The 23,880-nt window shown below is 47.0% G+C and overlaps 1 protein-coding gene across 1 annotated transcript in view; it reads right to left on the bottom strand.

Moving 5' to 3' along the window:
- Positions 1 to 612: 612 nt before the first annotated feature.
- The window catches only part of hpse2 (heparanase 2), a 73,461-nt gene continuing 50,193 nt past the window's right edge, over positions 613 to 23,880 (bottom strand). Inside the window, exons 7-12 of the mRNA XM_074675038.1 lie at positions 15,623 to 15,716; positions 14,835 to 14,941; positions 14,614 to 14,728; positions 8,919 to 9,064; positions 5,046 to 5,192; positions 613 to 2,705 (exon numbers count right to left, since the gene is read on the bottom strand). Of these exons, the coding sequence (XP_074531139.1) occupies positions 2,543 to 2,705; positions 5,046 to 5,192; positions 8,919 to 9,064; positions 14,614 to 14,728; positions 14,835 to 14,941; positions 15,623 to 15,716 (772 nt within the window). The 3' untranslated portion in view covers positions 613 to 2,542. The remainder of the gene's footprint in view (positions 2,706 to 5,045; positions 5,193 to 8,918; positions 9,065 to 14,613; positions 14,729 to 14,834; positions 14,942 to 15,622; positions 15,717 to 23,880) is intronic.

Consider the following 23,880-nt stretch of genomic DNA (forward strand, 5'->3'; position numbering starts at 1 on the left):
TGTTGTATTTTGTACCGTTTGTCAGAGCAGGAGTATCACTGTTGGTGTCCGTGCAGGTTTTCCTCGTTTTATTGAACAAACGTGTTTCTGCAGATTCCGCTCGTCGCCTGGAAACTTCTGGAAACCGCTGGAAACCGCTGAAAACTGTTGAAATCTGCTGAAAACTGCTGGAAACTGCTGGAAACTGCTGGAAACTGCTGAAAACTGCTGAAAACTGCTGGAAACTGTTGGAAACTGCTGAAAACTGCTGGAAACTGTTAGAAACTGCTGGAAACTGTTGAAAACTGCTGAAAAAGGCTGGAAACTTAGAAACTGCTGGAAACTGTTGGAAACTGCTGAAAACTGTTGGAAACTGCTGGAAACTGCTGGAAACTGTTGGAAACTGCTGGAAACTGCTGTAGACACAGATTTTCCTGACATGCAGGAACCGAGCCTTTGAGAGAGGAGAAGACAAATCATCTCTTGTTGGGAAAAAAGTGAATCTACAGAGTTTTTGAATTTATTTGTCAGAGTTTCTGAACAAATCGTATCTGCTGTGCTGTTTAATTTAATTTTGACTTTGAGTTAAAAACACGATGAGTCCAATGTTTAAAGGTATTTGTTGGTGTTTATTATCGATGTAAACGTTTTCTTAACAAAAATAATATAAAGGCACACTTTACATATTAAAATAATGCTCTCCAAAAGAAATATGAACATCTCTACGTGACTATAAACACATTCAGGGACAGAAATACCTCCTCTCCAAACCCATCAGGCACCAAACCTCCAGCTGCTTTTCACTGATGTGTTGGCGTGACAGGAGAAAGTCTGTGAAACGTCCAGAGCACTAAGGAGAAACAGGACGAGCGTCTCCGTGGATCATTCTGTGGAGTCTGGGACTGAACAAATAACAACACTCTTCTTATAAAAATACAAAAAGCAAAGTATCTGTCTTATAAATAAGGTTAACAGTCATGTTAGCAGACGTATGGAGCTTAAATCTCTTCTTCTAGTTCCTCTTCGTATGTACAGTACATCACGTTATAGAAAGCAGTAAATCTGTACAGAACCACGACACACACATCGTTACGTTCAAAAACCCCTAGCAGCATCAGGAAATGACAGAGAGAGAGATCACACCGAGGATGGAGGGAAAGATCAGCAACGCCTCGTTTCCCACACCGAGACCTTAAACTGACCACAACCTGCAGGGGGCGCCAACCCAGAAACAAACCCAGAACCAGACCACCAGAAAGATCAGACTGCGTGTGAAGGCCGGGACAGAAACACGTCCTTTCAGAGGCTCAGTGGAGTCCAGACACACACATCAGTAGCTTTATCAGTACAGGACACACACACACACACACACACACACACACACACACACACACACACACACACACACACACACACACACACACACACACACACACACACACACACACACACACACACACACATTCCTAGGTAAGTTGAGGAGTGACCTTGGACACACAGCGAGGTTTTCTCTTTGTGGAGAGGATCAAACCAAAGTGGAGTTGACTCGTGTTCCCCTCGCAGACGCCGCCTGGTCCAGACTCAGTCGGAGAAAGACTCGACAGAAAAACTGAAAAAGGAACTTTTGACCTTTTGTTTGATTACTGACAGAAAAATAAACCTGTAACTCTCTGTGACTGCACAAACTCTACACACAGGTCGAAAAGAAACACTTCGTTTACAGTCTGAGGATTTACTGATGATACGTGTTCAGTGCAGATCCTCCTTGGTGTTTGGGTTTAGACTCTGGTTCAGAGCCCTACAGAAAACCAGGACAGGATGTGGACTCAGAGTCTGGGGCCCTACAGAAATCCAGGACAGGATGTGAACTCAGAGTCTGGGGCCCTACAGAAAACCAGGACAGGATGTGGACTCAGAGTCTGGGGCCCTACAGAAAACCAGGACAGGATGTGAACTCAGAGTCTGGGGCCCTACAGAAATCCAGGACAGGATGTGAACTCAGAGTCTGGGGCCCTACAGAAAACCAGGACAGGATGTGAACTCAGAGTCTGGGTAAGGGCCCTACAGAAAACCAGGACAGGATGTGAACTCAGAGTCTGGGGCCCTACAGAAAACCAGGACAGGATGTGAACTCAGAGTCTGGGGCTCTACAGAAAACCAGGACAGGATGTGGACTCAGAGTCTGGGGCCCTACAGAAAACCAGGACAGGATGTGAACTCAGAGTCTGGGGCTCTACAGAAAACCAGGACAGGATGTGGACTCAGAGTCTGGGGCCCTACAGAAAACCAGGACAGGATGTGAACTCAGAGTCTGGGGCCCTACAGAAAACCAGGACAGGATGTGGACTCAGAGTCTGGAGCCCTACAGAAAACCAGGACAGGATGTGGACTCAGAGTCTGGGGCCCTACAGAAAACCAGGACAGGATGTGAACTCAGAGTCTTCTGGCTGTGAGGAACAGAAAAGTTGTTTCTCTCCGATGAAGCAGACAGACTGTGACGTCCGGCTGAGGTGGAAACAAAGAGCTGGAGCGTTGGATGCAGCTGGTGGATGAAGGGTCAGTGTTATCTCCTGCAGGCGTAGGCGTTTATGTTTTTGACCACGTAAAAGCCGATGGTCATGGGAGGCATGGCTATCGTCCGTCCGGCCCTCAGCGTCTTGGGCTTCAGCTCCGGCAGCGTCTCGTCGTCCACCATGAGCAGCTTCTCCCCGTTCAGCTGGACGAATCTGCAGAGGAGAAACATCCATCCTTCAAACACTGGTCCAAACTCCCCTCACCCTCTGACACGCTGAGAAACAACAGATATCTGACACACCTACAGGCAGGAAGCTCTTTGCTCCCACTGTTTGTCCACCAGGGGGAGCTGTCGTCACATAATAGCATCAGTCAGAGCCTGAGCTGCAGAGTTTCTGAGCAGAGTTTCTGAGCAGAGTCCACATGGAGGGAAACTCCTCCTCTCCCACAGTTTGATGTCGGCCGATAAGTCTGAACGTTTTGATCACTTGGAGACAGAATCTCAGCTCAAACAAAAAAACTCAAACACCCCTGGCTCGACTTTAAGTTCAGGTGAAAAACAACTTTAAAAAAGTTTAATTTCATATGTTATTTTGTCTGAGGTGCAGATTTTTATCTTTCAGAGGGTGAGCTTTCTTTCCATCGCTCTTTGAATCTCTGCGCAGCGTCAAAGACGTTCAGTAACAGTTTTTAACTGTTACATTAATTTAAAAACAACAAATATTATTTTAGATTCATTAAAATATATCAGTCATTTCAGTTCAGACTTTAATAATCTGCTCAGAGTGAACATGAAGGTGGATTTAAAACAAACTACTGTAAAATGATGTTTTACATTTTGCTAACAGCAGGATCCGTGCAGCATTTTTTCTTTTTTCATGTTTCAACAAAAACTTTTAGTAATCCATGAAATCACTCTTTTTAAAGTTCTGGTTTGTTCCTGAGACATTTTTACAGTTTTCATGTGTGTTTGTTTTACCTCTGACACGTGTTACCTCAGGAGCTCTGCTGTAAATACGTCTCATTACGCGGCGGAGCTGTGAGGGTTTAAAACCTTAAATTAAATAAAATATCAAAAGTGTTTCTGCTCCATGAGGGAGAGTTATGAATCTGAGCAGCTCCAAACAACAGGCCAGGACCTGAGCTTGGAAAGCTTTAAACAGTCGCACTACTTAGAGAAATTTATAGACATCTGGTGTTGGTGAATTCTTCATAAAGTCTCCCCGCGCCGCCGGTGGTAGAGGAACGCAGCTCGAGCCTGAGAGAGGCCGTCGTTAGCCCGCTCACCCATTAACGACCACGCAGTCCTGTCCCAACACCTCAAACATCCTCCACCATCACGCCTGAGCCTCAATTAAGGCTGAGCGGAGGTATCATATAACACACACACACACACACACACACACACACACACACACACACACACACACACACACACACACACACACACACACACAGGTCATAGGGCTGTTATTTCAGGATTTGAGGCTAAGCCTGAGTCTGAACCACAGACTCACAGCAGTGGAGCTGCAGCGTTAATGCAGCGTTAACGCAGCGTTTTAAGGCCTTTTTCAGGCTTTATGAACCAAACTTCCTCGTCCGTCAGACGTCCTGCTTCACGCTGACGTTACACACACGATCAGTTCATGAGTTCAGAGAAGAAATGTCGCAGGAGAGAGGACGTAAAACTTGACTCACAAAACCTGATGTAGCCGTGAAATTGATTTAAGGAAAGGTCTGAAACACACCGAGCTCTGAGAGTCTGGAAGGACTCAAAGTGTCGACTCAGACCCAGGTCCAGACCCAGGCCCAGACCCAGGTCCAGACCCAACCAGCAGGACTCTGCTCACCTGCATTTTAAGTCTTTGAAACTTTTATTAATTCATTAAATTAATTTATTAATAACTCCTCATCTGAATTTTAAGTCATGGACTTTTTATAAATTTATTTATTTTTTAATAACTTTTAATTATTTAAGAGTTTTATCTGAATTGAAAAAGTGAAGGTTTGTACTCAAGGGGAGGTAATCAGTTTTTAGGTGTGCCGCTTTCTGACCCAGACTTTTGTTTTCCTTTTTTGGAGGTGGGGGTGGTATGGGGGGGTGGGGGTGGTATGGGGGTGGTATGGGGATGGTATGGGGGATGGTATGGGGGGGTGGGGGATGGTATGGGGGGGTGGGGGATGGTATGGGGGGGTGGGGGTGGTATGGGGGTGGTATGGGGGATGGTATGGGGGGGAGGGGTATTCTGACCCAGTCTGGGTTACCGAGCAGGAGTCCACCACCCACTGGTAGAGGAAATGATTCCCTTCAGCTTTTGTTTTTGGCGCGTCTCAGACCCGTGAAGTTGTTTGTGTGATCCCTGGTGTTCTCGTTCTCCGTCCTGATGTTTTTCAGGTTTTTGTAAAAATAATGACTTTTAGGAATCGGCCTCAGACGCCGTTAAAGAGAAAAAGTAGGTGTTTTGTTTTCTGCTGGGAGCAGAGCGATCCTCTGTGAGAGGATTTGTTGAACTGAAAACAGTTTTCACGCTGGTAGAAAGACGGGTACGAACTTAGCTCTGAGTCCGTCGGTGCCGAGCGGCTGCAGCAGGTACTGATGGACCGTGTTGTTTCGTAACGTCCCCGCCAACTTGATTTTCTTGCGCGATCGATGCAGGTTGATGATGTAGATGGTTATGGAGCCTCTCACGTAGTTGTGACTGTAGGTGGAGAGAAAACACAGATTTATTTTCCAAACTGCATCAGACGTGAGGAAAAGTAGCACGGCCCTGACATCTGTTCTACAGGATTCGTTATATATTGCAATGCCATCCTCAATTAACGTCTGAGTGATTAAAGATGACTACAAAGAGAGCGAAGGCTTTGATAATCAAACCATCAAACCTCTTGATCTCATCTGGATCAAAAGGTTTTCAGGAGGATGATAAATCCAGATAGAGAAGAGGAATGTGGTCACACAGAGACTCGTCCTCCATCGGGGACTGAGACCCGTCTTCTATTTTTAGCATGAACACAATAAACCACATTTCATTTCCAGAGCCTGCATGGAGCTGGAGACGCTATCTGCAGCCAGACCTGCTGCTCCTGAAGGTTCCCAGCCTGAAACCTGTTCACGTACAGTTCAGCGTTTGGTGGAGGGCGTGAACACGGCGGGCCGGACTCCTCGAGTTACTCAGACAACAATGTTTGAGTCTGTGTCACAGAGCGACGCACCGAGACACGACTCGACGGGCGAACGGAGCAAATAACCGAAGCAGAGAGGAAAGAAAACAGGAGATCTAATAACAGCTCAGACACGAGCACAGAGACAGCAGCTGAGGTCAGGACCACATGTGGGCCGTGGAGCCCAGGGTCGGCTCTGAGCGTGGGTCAAACGTCACGGATCCCGTCAGCCATCTTGGTTTTTATATCTATGCTTATCTCTGTGCTGTTGGCTCCAAGCAAGGAGCACGTCTCTTAGCCCTGCGTGCCTGCTGCACTGAGACGTCTCTTAGCCCTGTGTGTCTGCTGCTCTGAGACATCTCGTTAGCCCTGCGTGTCTGCTGCGCTGAGACGTCTGGTTAGCCCTGCGTGCCTGCTGCTGCTCTGAGACGTCTCATTAGTCCTGTGTGACTGCTGCTCTGAGACGTCTCATTGGCGCTGTGTGTCTGCTGCTCTGAGACCTCTTGTTAGTCCTGCGTGCCTACTGCTCTGGGACGTCTCGTTAGTCCTGCATGCCTGCTGCTCTGAGACGTCTGGTTAGTCCTGCGTGCCTGCTGCTGTGAGACTTCTCGTTGGCACTGCGTGCCTGCTGCCCAGAGATGTCTTGTTGGCCATGTGTGTCTGCTGCTCTGAGGCGTCTTTAAGGCATCTCTGAGGTGTCTCGATGGCGCTGTGTGCCTGTTGCTCTGAGTTTCTGAGGTGTCTTGTTGTTGCTGCATGCCTGCTGTCTGAGAGGAGCAGCGTGTGGTTCTGGTCGGGGTGGGAACAGTGTGTCTGCTGCTCTGAGACGTCTCTGAGGTGTCTCGTTGGCGCTGCGTACCTGCTGCTCTGAGGTGTCTTGTTGGCGCTGCGTGCCAGCTGCTCTGATAGGAGCAGCGTGTGGTTCTAGTCGAGGTGGGAACAGTGTGTCTGCTGCTCTGAGGTGTCTCGTTGGCACTGCGTGCCTGCTGCTCTGAGGTGTCCTGTTGGTGCTGCGTGCCTGCTGCTCTGAGTTTTCTCTGAGGTGTCTTGTTGGCCCTGTGTGTCTGCTGCTCTGAGGCGTCTCTGAGGTGTCTGGTTGGCGCTGCGTGCCTGCTGCTCTGAGAGGAGCAGCGTGCGGTTCTGGTCGGGGTGGGAACAGCATGTCTGGCTCTGAGCTGAGCCTGGTCCAGGATTCTCTGAAAGCCTTTGGTCGTTCATCAGATTGATGCAGGCAGAGATAATGACCCCTCAGGCCTCTCAGGCGGATTCTCCCAGATCCAAACCAGGGACGTAAACATGTGTTGGTGCCGTTTGATGTCTGAGCGTCGCTGGGAGTGAAAAAAAGACGCAGCAAACCACTAAAAGGGGTAAAAGGCCAGTGAAAGTCAAATATCTAAACTGCTCAGACTCTTCAAACCGCCGCCTGCCGCAGCACATTTAGATCGTCTGCTGCTTTACACAGAACAGCCAAACCGCTGAGACGACAACGGGTCGTCCACTCAGGCAGCGAGCTCAGCCCGACCACAGAGCGGCAGAGATAAAGGAGAGGTGGATCAGATTCAAGAGGCGCTGCTTTAGTGCTGCGCCGTCTGATCATAACCAGGCTGGTTGGTACACTGAGGCGCGCCTGGTGGCGAGCTCTGTGGCGAGCTCTGTGGCGCCTCCAGCCGCCCCGCTTCATGCTGACTCCACGCGCTGATGTAGGTTTTTAAATGGACGTTAGGATTTAGATTTTATTTCTCCAACAACAACCTGGGGTCCTGATTCAGGAGCAGAGAAAAACTTTGACTTCCTCTGACGAACCGAAGGAACTACGGCGTCGTATTTCAAAACAACAAAATTTGGAGCGCAGAACTTCCAAGGCACCAAATAAGATAAACACACGGTAAAACGTTTCATAGTGAGGACACCACAGGAGAGAAACACAAACACTACAGGTGAGTCATGGCTGTTGGCTCAGGTGTGTTGGGACGCTGCCTGCCGTCAGGAAACAGCTTCAGGAAACCGTCTCTGAATCTGGTCGTGCTCGCTCCGGTCGACGTGTAGCACGGCCTGGAGGCTCTCTCTCCAAAGAGCAGGTGACCCAGGTGTGAAGTCCTCAGTGATGTAATCTGCTCTGTTCAGGTAGTGTGAGCGTGCTCCAGGCAGGAAGTGGACGAGCAGGGACTTTACAGCCTCCAATCAGCGCAGCAGCTGAAAAACCTGAAACTGCTGCGTTCCCACAGCTCGTGCCCCCCCCCATCAGGCCGGTGGTGGTCGAGCCGCTTCCAGCTCATCCCCAAAACAAACGTCTTCACCACAGTGTGCCGGAGACTCCCAGCCAAAAGGTGGCGCTGCAGTTCCTCCTCTCCGCCTCTTTAACTGTATGTGAATTCTTTAGCTGCTGTTAATGAAGGTAAAGGGTTTAAATGTGTCAGGCTCGTTGTTTTTGCAGCAGGCGAGCAGCAGAACAAACGGTGACAGCAGCTGAGCTTCCTTCTTGCGCGTGGTGTCGGGGAAAATGATCGTTATGTGAATAAAATTAAAATATTCTCCGTGTCCTGAGCTCAGCGTCTGGGATCAGTGCACTCAGTAAAAAGTATTTCAGATATTTGCGAGCATGTCATTGGCCCTCATGGGGCAGAGTGCGTCAGTGACGCAGGCCCCGCCCATCGAGCGTCGACCGTCTGTTTGTCTGAGAGATGCTCCGTCTGTTAGCGACCCGTCTGAGCGGAGCAGTAAGTCTAGCCTGCTGCTGACAGCCACTGGCCCAGGTTAAATGATAACCTTGAACAGACCACGGTGGCACAGACCGCCTTATTGTCCCCCCTCCTCCCCCTCAGATACCCCCCTCCAGCCAATCCCAGATGGGATAAAGGCCTGGCACGCCTTTCAGCGGCTCTTTGACGGCAGCCAGACAGAACCCACACACCTGATAAGTGATACGCGTTAAGTTTTATGGGCTCTGAGCTGTGAATGAGCGGGTGTCTGCTGTCCCCTTATTTATGGCCGCCTCAGCGGGCCGGCGAGGGATTTTGTTCTTCCCTGACGGAGACGCAGCCTCAGGCGCTTTCAGGAGGAGTAAAAACACAGGCTCTGTTTTCAATCTCCACCTTCAGCACGTCACGGGAGTCCTGCTGCACACTGAGCTACAAACACAGGAGAGCGTGCACTTTCCCATCCTCACACCTGAAAACCTTAAAGCAGAAACACAGAGAGTAAAAACTGCTTCCTGTAGCTGCAGGCTGTAGACTGAGGGGGGGTCACGCAGCGGCTGTGTGTACCTGTAGGAGCTGGTGCAGTGGGCGTAGATTCGCAGCTTGTCTCGTATGACGCGTCCAGGCTGAGGTTTCCTCTGCAGCCCAGCCACCCGCACAGCCAAGACCCGCGGACCCACCAGGCGCTTGAAGACCAGAGAGAGCCAGTAATCCTGCAGGAGCACACACACACACACACACACACACACACACACACACACACACACACACACACACACACACACACACACACACACACACACACACACACACAGTTAACTTTATGACAGTAATTTTATCACCTCCATGCTTCAGGCAGGTGTCACCTGGTCGCTGTTAAAGGCAGCGTCAGCGAGCAGACAGGTGTGCAGGAGGTTTCCTGCGCTGACAGCAGGACGTGAGTCTCTGCTGCAGGTCACAGGAGAGAAACACGGAAAATACAGATTTTTCTTCAGGACCATGCCCCTTTCTGGATTTTATTTCAGGATCTGAAATGTCGTTTCTGTTCACACATCCAAGAAAACGTCCTGGTGATTGTACAAACAGACTGTGTGCCTGAAAATCTCTGACAGGAAAGAAAAAAAAAGTAATAAAATTAGATGAAATCAGAGAAAAGTCAGCTCCACACACGCCAGCGCTGTGACGCAGACGTCCAGGGGGAGCTGACGGTCCCGTGCAACACGTGGTGTCTGACAACCGCTCTGACCTTTCTGAAACTGACAAGAGTTTAATTTGACGTTTTCACCAAATATTTTGCTCCATCAGGAGTTGCTGTTTTGTGTTATCATTGCTGAGCGGCCCGCTGCACCGAGCCCTGCTCTGTAGCCTCCACAGACTCAACACCTCTCGGAGAGACCCAGAACAACATGTGCTCCTCAGGAAGTTCCCATGCAATCCTGCATATGGCAACATTTAAGGCCTTCTTTTTTCCATGCCGGCTTTAACTTAATTTGCTGCCAAGGCATCGGAGATGGAGAGCACAGTATGGGACGGTATAGTGCTGGCCACGGGCGGAGGGATGGGTGGATGAGTCTGAGGCCAGAAGCGTGATCTCTGATTATTACACAGCGAATTTAGAAAACGATCCGTTAGGAGACGAGAAGTTTGTTCAGTGAATGAAAGCTGCGGCAAAAAAACCTTTTAGTTACTGCTGAGTTCTCCCAAAACAGGAAGTGGCGTGGCATAAATCTGAAAATATTTTTAAAGTAACTACTCAAGGGTTGGTTTCCCGGTTTCTCATCATTTCATTTCATTTCTCCCAGTCTACAGTGGCCAGGGGAAAACGTGCAGCGATAGCCAGAAAAAACTTTTAGACAAAAAAAAAGAAACAAAAACAAAAACAAGGAGCAAAAAGAAACAATTCAAATTCTTAAACACATGAAGAAATCAGAATTTATCACAATAATAAAACCAAGTTCAGGCTGCAGACGGACAAAACTAAATGAATTAATAAATAAATAACTGACAGTAAACAAGTTGCAAAGCATGAAAAATGTCAATAATCACAAAACGAATGAGGAAAAAAAAAGTCACATTTCCAGTCAGCGCAGAGGACGCTGCCAGGCCTGTAGGGATCACTTAGAGCCTCTGGGTTTTATGGAGCATCTCACAGGCGGCAGACTGGAGTCGATGGAGCAGAGGATGTGTAACTCAGACGCCTCAGACACGCCCACTGATCCCGCAGTGAGCAGCTTACGCGCCGCTGGCTGCACAGCTGATGGAGCTAGCTCGCCAACAGCGCTGACTCAAACCCTAACCCTGGTCAAAAAGAGCTACGGTGACGTCAGAGTCGGGAAGTTTCTGAGTTTTAATTTTCACACAGGAATCAGAAATTTCTCCCCACAGAGCACACGCAGCAAACTGAGCAAACTGAGCAAACTGAGCAAACTTTTCTCCTTCTGACTTTTTTTTCTTTGGTTTGTGTCATTAAATGTACCATTCTCTGTGTTTGCAGCACATTTTCTTTATTTTTATTTGTCCAGACTCACTGAATCACTCACTGCATGTTTTTACCCCTGTTCAATCCATTAACATTTTGACTGACTTCTTTTAGAGCAGGGCTTTCATAACTTTAATCCATGACCCCCAGATAACAATGTCATCAACGTCAGGCTGTGACCCCCGCCGTGACCCCCGCCGTGACCCCCGCCGTGACCCCCGCCGTGACCCCCGCCGTGACCCCCACCGTGACCCCCACCGTGACCCCCGCCGTGACCCCCGCCGTCCCTATGGGTGGTCAAACATGGCTCACAGCATGAGCTTACAGCCTGATCCAAAAACAAATAAAAACTACCATGAAAAACCGGAAAAAACTTCTTTTACTGAAAGGTTTAGACACAGTTACTGATGTTACTGATGATACTGATGATACTGATGTTTCTAATGTTACAAATGTTATAGACGTTGCTAACGTTAGGATATTAGTGACGTTACAAATGTTACAGTATTACTGATGTTACTGATGATACTGATGTTACTGATGATACAGATGTTACTGATGTAACTGATGTTACAGACGATACTAACTTTTGACTGTTTGTGAAGTTACAAATGTTACAGATGTTACTGATGTTATTGATGTTTCTGATATTACAAATGTTACAGTATTACTGATGTAACGGGTGTTACAGACGTTACTAATGATGGAATGTTAGTGATGTTACAGACGATACTAACTTTTGACTGTTTTTGACATTACAAATGTTACAGATGTTAGTGACGTTACAGATGTTACTGATGTTTTTGATGTGACAAATGTTACAGTATTACTGATGTAACAAATGTAACTGACATTACAGATCTGTTTTTGATGTTACTGATGTTATAAATTTTACAGATGTAACTGACGTTACTGATGCAACTGACATCACCGATGTTACTGATGATACAGTATAATTGATGTTACTGATGTTAAAGCTGTGACTAATGTTTCTAAAGTTGCAGATGCGTTTTTGACGTTACTAGTGTTACCGATGTTACAAATGTTATTGATGTTTCTGATGTTACCAATGTTACTAATGTTACATGTGTTACTTAAATTACAGATGATACTGATGTTACAAATGGTACTGATGTTTCTAATGTTACTGATGTTACTGATGATACAGTATAATTGAAGTTACTGATGTCAGAGATGTGACTTATGTTACTGAAGTTACAGATGTGTTTTTGATGTTACTGATGTTACCAGTGTTTTGCTGGTGTTACTGGTGTTACTGATTTTATTGGCGTTAGTGATGTTACTGATGTGTTTTTGCTGTTACTGATGTTACTAGAAGTTTTGCTGGTGTTACTGATGTTACTGATTTTATTGGCATTACTAGTGTTACTGCTGTTACTGATGTTATGTATGTTTTACTGATGAAACTGATGTTACAGATGACTCTGCTCACCTGAGCTGTTCACTTCAGGTGATAAATGTCAAAGAGTAGCAGAAAGCAGATCATACATTTTTTATTTTTACAGTTTTCAAACCAAAGCTCTGCTTATTTCTGTTCTTATTTACTTGTTTTACAGTGTTAGCTTAAAAGGATTCCCAGAGTGGGGATTTCATCAGACGAGCCGTCTTTCCAAGGTTAAAGTGATGAGCAGAGGAACCAGAGAAAGGAAGAAACCCAAGTCAAACCAGAGCCGAGGAAAGTAGAACCACACACCAGAGACCAATCAAAGCTGGGCTGCAGGGTTTGGACTATTAGGGAATAATAGGAGGATAATGGGGAGGATAAAGATTTAACCTTCAGTGTTTAATGAAGTACAGCTCATGAGGGTCAGATTACCTGATTAAGACCCAATTTATTCATAAAAACCCAGAGATCAAAGCACAGGCTTTCTTTATTTCATTGCATCTAATTTTACGTCTGTGTTTAAACTTTAATTACATCTATGAAAAAGTGAACAAACAAAGCTCTAATTGGCTTTCTCATTCAGTAATAAAAGGCAGCTGTTAGAGAGGGAGCAGACATCTTTTTAAAAAGGTAGTTTCCTACTAAAAGGCTCTGAAACCTCTCTGAGCTGAGGGGCTGGATCTGAGAGACAGGATCTGAGAGGCTGGATCTGAGAGACAGGATCTGAGAGACTGGATCTGAGAGACAGGATCTGAGAGACAGGATCTGAGAGACAGGATCTGAGAGACAGGATCTGAGAGACTGGATCTGAGAGACAGGATCTGAGAGACTGGATCTGAGAGACAGGATCTGAGAGACTGGATCTGAGAGACAGGATCTGAGAGGCTGGATCTGAGAGACAGGATCTGAGAGACAGGATCTGAGAGACTGGATCCTATCAAACTTATTTAATAACTTTCCCTTCACTCAACTGCAAGCTTCCCTTTCTGACAGACACTAAATACCAGCATGTCGTCCTGTTAACGAACCATCCCAGACGAGTTCATTCATGGCTGGAGTTCAGGGTCCAAACCAACCCGTGAAACGGGACGGCAGACGTGGACTTGAACAGGAGGAGGATTTCTGGGACTGGACGCTGCACAGGAAAAGGCAGGAGAGTTTGAGAAGTTGTGTCGGGCTCTGACTTCACTCCACCAATAGGAGCGTCATCCTGTAGGGGAAGGGCCGGTCGTAAATTTCCCTCAGAGGACAGGTCGGCCCTGCAGCGCAGCCTCTCAGCAGGTAGGCTGGGCCGGCCTCAAACATCCAGCCACGTTAAAAGCATCCAGAGGCCGGAGGGAGACCTCCATTCCCCCAAATAATGGAGACAGAGAGGGAAGAAAAATGAAGTCATCTCCTTCATCTCATCCAGGAGAGTTGATGAGTGGTCGGGGCTAAAGGCACACGGCGTGCAGCGCAGTAACGAGAGTCAGGGAAAAGGTTTCAGTGACACGTGGGAGAAGAGGAAACTCATAAACTCAAACACGTCTTTTTGATAGACTTTACAAACATGAAGTCAAAGATCTGACAGAAAACCCAAAGTTTGATTTACACTTTGATTCTCTCGTTTTTCATTTGGCTGTAGCAACAGCGCCTCATGGAGCAGTAATGACGCCTCTTACTCGCGCTCCTCTCCAGAAACCTCAGCCTAATACCAGTCACTTTTTATTCAGTTCATAAATCTTTGATGAATTTGGCTGGTGCTGCTGTTTATTACTCCTTCTCACTCTGGATTTATTGTTTTCAGCTGAGTGACATCAGTGTAACACGACAGTTTATATCTGAGAAGTAGAAATGAAAATCACAGCTTTCGTTTCTGACTTTCATTTACATCACTTGTCAAACTTTGTGTCTTCATTGATCCGTCCTGAACGACTGAACAAACCAGCGTTGATCTGGTTGTGATGATTTCTGAAGCTTGTACCATGGAGGGGACCTGGGATGAGCCGGTCCTGTTCCTAACCACGTTGCAGGATTTTTTACCGACATGCCTGAGCGTCAGCATCTAAGGTTGCAGATCTCTCAGCGGCCGCCGTCCTGCACAGAGGAGCACACAGCGGGGAAGAGGAGGAGGGGAGCCCTGACACTGTCCTGAGTCTCTGACAAAAGGCTAAGGTTTCATGGCATTTCGCCCCCGCGTCCAACCACTCATCACCACTAAACGCCTTTCATCTCTCCTAATAGCTCCCACGGGAAAGAGCAGGAGGTGCCATCCAGGCACTGGGTCTGAGGTCCCGACAAAAACCGGACTGCCTGGGTCAGGTCCTTGTTATGGTGCAAAGGGAAACTTTGTGATGTGAAACTGTAAATACACAGCTGCTCTTATCGGAGGAACTTACAGGTAAAGGGTTAAACTGCTGGTCCACCAGGCGTGTGTATCCGTGGCCGAAGAAGGAGTGACGCAGGACAACGTCGATCCCCTGCAGAGCAGCCAGGCCCAGCGTGTTCATCCACCTGTGAAACCAGAGCACACAGAAACAAACCAGGGCGTCTTTGACTCTTTCTGAATCTGACGGCACCGTTTGCCACAGGCAGCATGTCGGGTGAGAGCAGGGCTTACAGAAATCCAGCTGCGTATGTGTCGGAGATGTTACTGGTGCCTCCTGCCCACGCCGGCCCGAGTCCACCCAGCCACACCTTCTTCCCCGGCGTATGTGTGTTCACAACCTGCAACCAACAAGTCCAGAGGATTTCACTCGGAGCTCTGGGAAATCAGCAGGTTTCCATTTTTAGGAGGTCATAACAGGATCCCACATTGTTCCCAGACCAGTAAACAAGACCATTATCTCCCTGACAGGGACTGTTACTGCTGGACCAAACATTTCTCTGATCAATCAACATTTCTCCAAGCTGTAAATGAATAACTCTGCCGTTAAATACCCAACAAACACCATCATGGAGAGCAGGAAGTAGAAACACAACCAGATGTCACTGAGGTTGTTTCAGCTGTGGGATCGTACACGTTTTAACCCTGACACAGCACATCTGAGCTTTCTTTACTTTCTTTAGTTTTACACAGAGCTCAGACCGCTGAGTGGTTACCATGGCAACATTTAATGGTTGCCAAAACATGCACATCTCTAGCTGCACAGCTTTGCTTGCTGCATATGTAGGACCTGGTGAATTAAACTGGACGTTAAATAGAAACAAAGAATATTTCCAGTTTAAACTAAAGTTTTTATAAACTCCTAAACAGATACAACCCCTGAATTATACCTCAGATATCACCCAGCTCAGTGTTTTTGGGTCACACAGCGTTAGAAAACTCAGCGTTTGGTTCAGAGCCCTCTGAAAATCCGTTTATTTCACCGTGTAGAAGAGAGATGACAGGACAGGAAATGTTGGTACCTTAGTGACTTTAGTGATCTGTTCTGTCAGTGTGTCCAGGAGACGTGTTTTCAGGAAGTCCTCCACTTTGGTCACCCTCCCATCCATGTAGTAACTTTAACAGAGAAGAGAAGAAAACGCTGTGAGAATCAGGAAACACTTCCTGTGATGGCTGCAAATCCTCTTCACGCCAACAAACTCCATTTTTAACCATCTGCTCTTCAAGTTAAGCCTGGCTCACTCTACAAGATTTTTAAAATCTTAACAGATTCTGAAATCAGGCTGTATCTCACACGTAAGGAGAATCTTCACAGATCATCTTCTCTTAAATCTTAAGCACGCTCTAACAACAAGATCTGAAAACACTGACCAGCACACACTACAGGATTTCACCAAGATTATTTGACCAGAGAGAGTGATGCACCACATGTGCTCAGTTGTTTGATCTGAGGTTTTTAGAGCACTGGTGGGACAGGAGGAGAGAGAAGTGGAGCTGTCTGCAGCGGTGCCTTTCATCCATTACGCGCACGCAGAGGGACAGAGGTGAAACTGTTGCTGTATCAGCCAATAATGGCATGATCTCACACCATCACTGAGAAAACAACAGTTTGATACGGTATGAAAATATACGGAAGCGCATTGCATTCACTGGATAAAAAAAAAATGGACACCTTATCTCGTAATTATGAGATCCTGATCTCGTAATTATGAGAAAAGATCTCATAATTACCAGAAAAGATCTCATAATTACGAGATCAGGATCTCATAATTACGAGATCAGGATCTCATAATTACGAGAAAAGCAAAGTGGAAGTTTCTTCTTCATGGAATATGATACGGAAGTGCAGAAGCGTAAATCCTACTGCAGTGATGGAGCTGTCCCAGTGCTATGTTCTAACCACCTTCTCGGTTTGAGACACGGGGAAATGTTTCTGAAAAATAAGAACGAAAAACAGAAAATCCACGATTTTCTGTCCTGGTTTTAAAAATGGAAAAACGAAAAATAATAAAAGATTGTGTCAAAATTGTTTGTGTGATATTTTGATATTAAATGTGAACATCTCTCTATTAAAATTAGACTAATAACTCACAGTGAAGGTTTATACAGACATGTTCCTGAGCTTTTTTTTATAAGTAACAGATCGCTGACGATTCACTCCATCTTATCCGCGCGCATCTGCGCACTCCCATGTGTTTCAATAAGACTGTCAGTGCACAGTCTGCTGCTGTCTGATCTGCTCTCAGATAAACCAAGAAACATCAGAGAAGATGATAAAGTTTTTTTCTCTCCTTCTTTTTCACCTGTTCCATGAGCTATGAATCATTTCATGCGTAACGGCTTTGCCTTAATTTCTCTTCTGCAGCGCTCTCTCATCAGTAAAGAGGCTGCATTTAGGAAAAAGAGAATTCAAGTATACCAATAAGTAATCTTATATTGGCTCACTTCATGCTTAACGGCTTTGTGCCTTTATTTCTCATCCGCACAAACATCCGATTGTGTTATGAGAACTTCTCCAACATTGCGCAGCATGATTTTGGTTTATTCATGATATTTAGCCCCTCTTCACGTCAGCCTTAAGACTCTTTTACCACCGCAGAAGCACTTTGGTTAATCAGATGTGCCCTAATCAATTTCATGACTTTGATCAGGGCTCTAAATTGGTCGACCAGACGCAAACGCAGGCGCACCTGCCCTGCGCCGGCCTTCGCCGCACAGACAGGGTGTGACCGGCGCACTTTGCAAGTTTCCTGCAGTGCCAAGAACGACGCATCCACGCGTCCCTAAATGCTAGAGGGGAGGAAAAGCTGTGAGTAGGTTTAACACAGCCAAGCGCTGTGTTCACCAATCAAATGACCACCCCTCTTCGCCATTAAATGCGCTGCAGCTGAGGGCTCATTAAGACTGACCCCCGCCACCGCGGAAACAGTGCTGGAAAGAGTCGGTTGCGGAGACGGTTGCGGAGACGGTCAGAGCCGCTGTCCCTGCAACAGGGGAATGGACAGCGGGGCGCATTGGAGGACACGAAGCGCGTCACCGTGTGGGCCAGCTCCTCTCTGATGTTTCTTGGTTTATCTGAGAGCAGATCAGACAGCAGCAGACTGTGCACTGACTGTCTCATTGAAACACATGGGAGTGCGCAGATGCGCGCGGATAAGAGGGAGTGAATCGTCAGCGATCTGTTACTTATAAAAAAAAGCTCAGGAACATGTCTGTATAAACCTTCACTGTGAGTTATTAGTCTAATTTTTATAGAGAGATGTTCACATTTAATATCAAAATATCACACAAACAATTTTGACACAATCTTTTTTATTATTTTTCGTTTTTCCATTTTTAAAACCAGGACAGAAAATCGTGATTTTCTGTTTTCCCTTGGTGAAAAAAACAAAACAAAAATGATTAGCCAATCAGATGAGGCCGCGGTCATGACACTGCTCATCTGTGATTGGCCAAGACTGTGTCAGGGGAAGCCACCCCGTCTTTGGCCTCAAACCAATCAAATCACAGTATCGTCATCATCGAGCCACTGAATGAAATCAGAGAGATTAGCACATTAGCAGTGTGCATGAAGCGGCTGGTCGTGTGTTTAAGTGGGCGGTTGAATGAATTAATAAGATGTTTAAGCTAAATCGAGAGGACAATGTACGTGTGTGAATGAGTGAGTGAGGGAAGGGTGTGTGTCGTTGTTCAAAGTAAGTAAAATAAGCGCTCTCTGGGCACTCTAACAGGTCGCTCCGTTACATGAAATAGCGATATACAAGATAGTCTTTTATGTACCACACTCACTAAAAATCATACAGATTAGAGGCTTTGTCTCACATGGCTTCTTCAAAAAATAAATAAATAAATAAATCCCTACGCCACGCCACTGATAGCACTGGGACAGCTCCATCACTGCAGTAGGATTTACGCTTCTGTACTTCCGTATTATATTCCACGAAGAAGAAAGTTCCACTTTGCTTTTCTCGTAATTATGAGATCTTTTCTCGTAATTACGAGATAAGGTGTCTATTTTTTTTTTATCCAGTGAATGTTATGCGCTTCCGTAAAAATGGTTATGGGTTATTTTTAAAGGCTTTATTGAACTGGCTGGAGTGGGCCAGTGGAGGGCGCAGTCAGCTGACCCGGAGCCTTTCAGTTTCACTTTCAGCCTGTGTTTGTTGTCTGTTGTCTGGTCTCTGGGGCTCTTTCTAATCGTCTGTTGTCATCATCAGTGGGAATGAATGTTGTGTTATCCAGATAAATATCAAACATGTTTGAAAATTATCGGGGCGGCTCCGACGAGTCTGTGAGACGATCGTGGGGCTAAAGATTCATCTGGGGGCCAACAGCTGCAACACACAGGGGCCATCACCTGCAACACACAGGGGCCAACACCTGCAACACACAGGGGCCAACACCTGCAACACACAGCTACGACACACAGGGGCCAACAGATACAACACACAGGGGCCAACAGTTTCAACACACAGGGGCCAACAGCTACAACACACAGGGGCCAACAGCTGCAACACACAGGGGCCATCACCTGCAACACACAGGGGCCAACACCTGCAACACACAGGGGCCAACACCTGCAACACACAGGGGCCAACACCTGCAACACACAGCTACGACACACAGGGGCCAACAGCTACAACACACAGGGGCCAACAGTTTCAACACACAGGGGCCAACAGCTACAACACACAGGGGCCAACAGCTGCAACACACAGGGGCCATCACCTGCAACACACAGGGGCCAACACCTGCAACACACAGGGGCCATCACCTGCAACACACAGGGGCCAACACCTGCAACACACAGGGGCCAACACCTGCAACACACAGGGGCCAACACCTGCAACACACAGGGGCCAACACCTGCAACACACAGCTACGACACACAGGGGCCAACAGCTGCAACACACAGGGGCCAACACCTGCAACACACAGGGGCCAACAGCTGCAACACACAGCTACGACACACAGGGGCCAACAGCTGCAACACACAGGGGCCGACAGCTACAACACACAGGGGCCAACTCCTCCAGTCAAACTGCACAGCCCTGACTGTCCAATCACGAGCTAGGAGGTGGCGTTGCATGAGGAAGGGGTTAAACGCACTGGGACTCAGAGCCAGGCTTAATAATTCAGACATGAATCTATGTGTGTGTGTGTGTGTGTGTGTGTGTGTGTGTGTGTGTGTGTGTGTGTGTGTGTGTGTGTGTGTGTGTGTGTGTGTGTGTGTTCGGTGTGTGTGTGTGTGTTCGGTGTGTGTGTGTGTGTGTGTGTGTGTGTGTGTGTGTGTGTGTGTGTGTGTGTGTGTGTGTGTGTGTGTGTGTGTGTGTGTAGCAGAGTAGTCCAGAGACTGAGATGCAGACAGAGAGGATAATGAGACGTGATGTTAAGAGAGCGTAATGAGACACAGAGTTTTTTGGTAGTTAGAGAAACATGGTCTCTGGGGTAAACACAGAGACTCTCCAAGACTTCATGCAGGAGTCCAAGACAGAAAAACCACAGGCTGCAGTTCATGTTTCAGGTCCTCACACACACACACACACACACACACACACACACACACACAGGATCAGTGTGTTCGCTCTGTGGAGCAGTGTGACAAACTGGTCTTTACACCTGACGACAGCTTCTGAAATCATGGTTTTCTGTCAGACGACCAACAGAGTTTAAACGTATTAATGATTATTACATGAGAGAAGTCTTTCTACATACTGACAGACCTATCCCTGGGCCATGAGTCTGTCACTCCTCCTAAACCAGTAAGAGTTAAACCTCAAAAAACGATGCTTTAGTGAACATTGAAACCAGAGGACAGAAAAGACGACATGTTTCTGGCTAAATCCATGTGGAAACATGCGTAGGACACTGGAAAAGGACAAGAGCTGAATTTTGTAGTTGAAAGTGTTGCATCATGAACTAAATCTCATTAAATTTTGTCTCAGACTCGGAAAACTCCCCAGGTCCTGGCCTCTAAACTATAAACAACACACAGATTAGGTCATAGCTGCACACAGATTATTTGGTTATCCTGTCATCTCCGCGCAGAGCTCAGTCTTCAGCTCCCACAGGAGGACTCTCTCTTCATATATGGAAACATTACCATCAGTGCTCCTCCACAGGACGCTCAGCTCCAGTCCCTCAGAAAAAACTGACCCGGCCCGAGCCACAGAGACAGAGGATCTGCTCGTTTTACACGGCTCCCAACGAGGGCCAGATCCACATCTCAGAGAGATCTCTGCTGAAACTATGGAGCCCCCTCTTTAACCACGCTGTGCAGTCCAGAGAAACAGATCTGATCAAACCAGACACAGACAGGAGGAAGACGAGGCTCTGGTGCCAAAAACAGACACAAACTGGAGCTAAAAGTCTCATTTTCCAACACGACGTAGGTCAATCTACGAACCAGAAAAACTGCAGAATAACGGTTCAGGAAGCAGCAGATCTGAGAAGAAAACTGTTGGAACATAAAACATGTTTCAGGAACAAATCTTTGCACATTAACTGTAATTTAGAAACAACTGTAAAAACTGTTCCCTCTGGTTTTGCTCTGGTCTTTCCTGTGTCTCGTGCTTTTTCCACTTCATCCTGTGACAGTCCAGCACGAACATGTTTCTGCTCACACTGGTTTATATCAGTAGGTCTGTCGAGTTTCAACACTTTCAGTTTGATAATCTTTTTGAGCTTTGGGTCTTCTTAAAGCCTTTCTTTCTCCTGACCCTAACCCAGACAAACCTGCAGAGGGAAATGATGGATCATATGCAGCAGGTGGTTTCTGCTGGCTGTAAGGCCACGGCCTCTCCACATGAAGTCAAACACAGTCTAACAACATTAACGTCTGTTATCATAAAGCTCGATCTGACTGCTGAGCTCTCAGTGAAGTCTTTTTGCTTTTGATGAAAAATGTCTGAAGTGTTTGAATGTTTAAGTTCAGAATATTATTTTCTGATATTTTCAAACTGAAGCTGTTTTTGATTCTCCCTGACGCCTGGACGCTGAGTTTGACCCATGCTAATTTCCACAGAAAGGCCGTTAAAACGCACCTTTCATCACTTCCCAACTGAAACAGCTTTACGAGTTTTTGGTTGTTTAACACTCAGATGTTCACACTGCTAATAACCCAACACTAACCGATGGGAGGCTCTGACTGTGTCGCTCCGAGGCATCTGAACTCCAGCCATAAACTCACTCTGTGCAGTTACACTCATACTTTCAGCTGGCAGCCGCCCTCTCAGGGTTTGGCTCTGCTGGTTTTCCCACCTTTAGACGGCCTGGTGGTTCAGACACCACGGACACAAAGTCTACAGGTAGAGGTCTACAGGTAGAAGTCTACAGGTAGAGGTCTACAGGTAGAGGTCTACAGGTAGAGGTCTACAGGTAGAAGTCTACAGGAAGAAGTCTACAGACAGAAGTCTACAGGTAGAAGTCTACAGATAGAGGTCTACAGGTAGAAGTCTACAGGTAGAGGTCTACAGGTAGAGGTCTACAGGTAGAAGTCTCAGACAGAAGTCTACAGGTAGAAGTCTACAGGTAGAGGTCTACAGGCAGAAGTCTACAGACAGAAGTCTACAGATAGAGGTCTACAGGTAGAAGTCTACAGATAGAGGTCTACAGGTAGAGGTCTACAGGTAGAGGTCTTCAGGTAGACGAGCTACACAGTCTGTAGCCTGAGGCCGACACGCCTTCAGGATGAAGCTCTTGAGCTTCAGGTTGATTATTACTCACTGGCACAAAAACCCTGAAGGGTCTGAAACTGGAGCAGAAGGTTCTGGTGAAAGGACTGAGCCAGTTTTTCTGATCTCCAAAGTACATTTCACAATCTGTTCAGAATAACACAGATCATCCTCTGTGGCTACATGAGCCCTGGATTGTCCTCCATCATTTGGATGAAACGAGTTTCTCCTTTAATAAAAAAAAGCTGGTTTGGACTGAGTATTACTCCACAGCAGGAGAAAACAACACGGCCATCTGAAAATGCAGAGAATTATCTAAAGTGGAACAAAAATCCAAATCACAATCAGCCACTCTGGCTTTAGGACATGTGAAAAGAATCTGACTTGATATTCAGAGAGACAGAAAAACAGAAGGACGGAGAAATGGTGTTTTTTATTCATGAGTCCAAAAGTGGACGAGCAGTAACTGGAACAAGCTGCAGCTGGTGTGAAGCTACAACGCTAACAGGAAAACACGACGACGCAAGGCCAGACACAAATCAGCTCCATGGACGTTTGGCTGATGTTCCTGGTGATTCATGGCGAGCAACGCTGACAGGTCGACACTGACAGGTCAACACTGACAGATCAACGCTGACAGGCCAACGCTGACAGGTCAACACTGACAGGTCAACACTGACAGGTCAACACTGACAGGTCAACGCTGACAGGTCAACACTGACAGGTCAACACTGACAGGTCAACACTGACAGGTCAACACTGACAGGTCAACGCTGACAGGTCAACACTGACAGGTCAACACTGACAGGTCAACACTGACAGGACAACGCTGACAGGTCAACACTGACAGGTCAACACTGACAGGTCAACGCTAACAGGTCAACACTGACAGGTCAACACTGATAGGTCACACTGACAGGTCAACGCTGACAGGTCAACGCTGACAGGTCAACACTGACAGGACAACACTGACAGGTCAACGCTGACAGGTCACACTGACAGGTCAACACTGACAGGACAACACTAAAAGGTCAACACTGACAGGTCAACAGTGACAGGTCAACACTGACAGGTCAACGCTGACAGGTCAACACTGACAGGACAACACTAAAAGGTCAACACTGACAGGTCAACACTGACAGGTCAACAGTGACAGACTGACACTGACAGGTCAACACTGACAGGTCAACACTGACAGGTCACGCTGACAGGTCAACGCTGACAGGTCAACACTGACAGGTCAACGCTGACAGGTTAACACTGACAGGTCAAAACTGACAGGTCAACACTGACAGGTCAACACTGACAGACTGACACTGACAGGTCACGATGACAGGTCAACGCTGACAGGTCAACACTGACAGACTGACGCTGACAGGTCAACACTGACAGGTCACACTGACAGGTCAACACTGACAGGTCAACACTGACAGGTCAACGCTGACAGGTCAACACTGACAGGTCAAAACTGACAGACTGACACTGACAGGTCAACGCTGACAGGTCAACGCTGACAGGTCAACACTGACAGGTCAATACTCACAGGTCAACACTGACAGGTCAACACTGACAGGTCAACACTGACAGGTCAACACTCACAGGTCAAC

Source organism: Halichoeres trimaculatus, unplaced genomic scaffold, assembly GCF_033239565.1.
Source record: "Halichoeres trimaculatus isolate MK-OKI-2021-1 unplaced genomic scaffold, fHalTri1.1 fHalTri1_scaffold_8, whole genome shotgun sequence".
Lineage (NCBI taxonomy): Eukaryota > Metazoa > Chordata > Actinopteri > Labriformes > Labridae > Halichoeres > Halichoeres trimaculatus.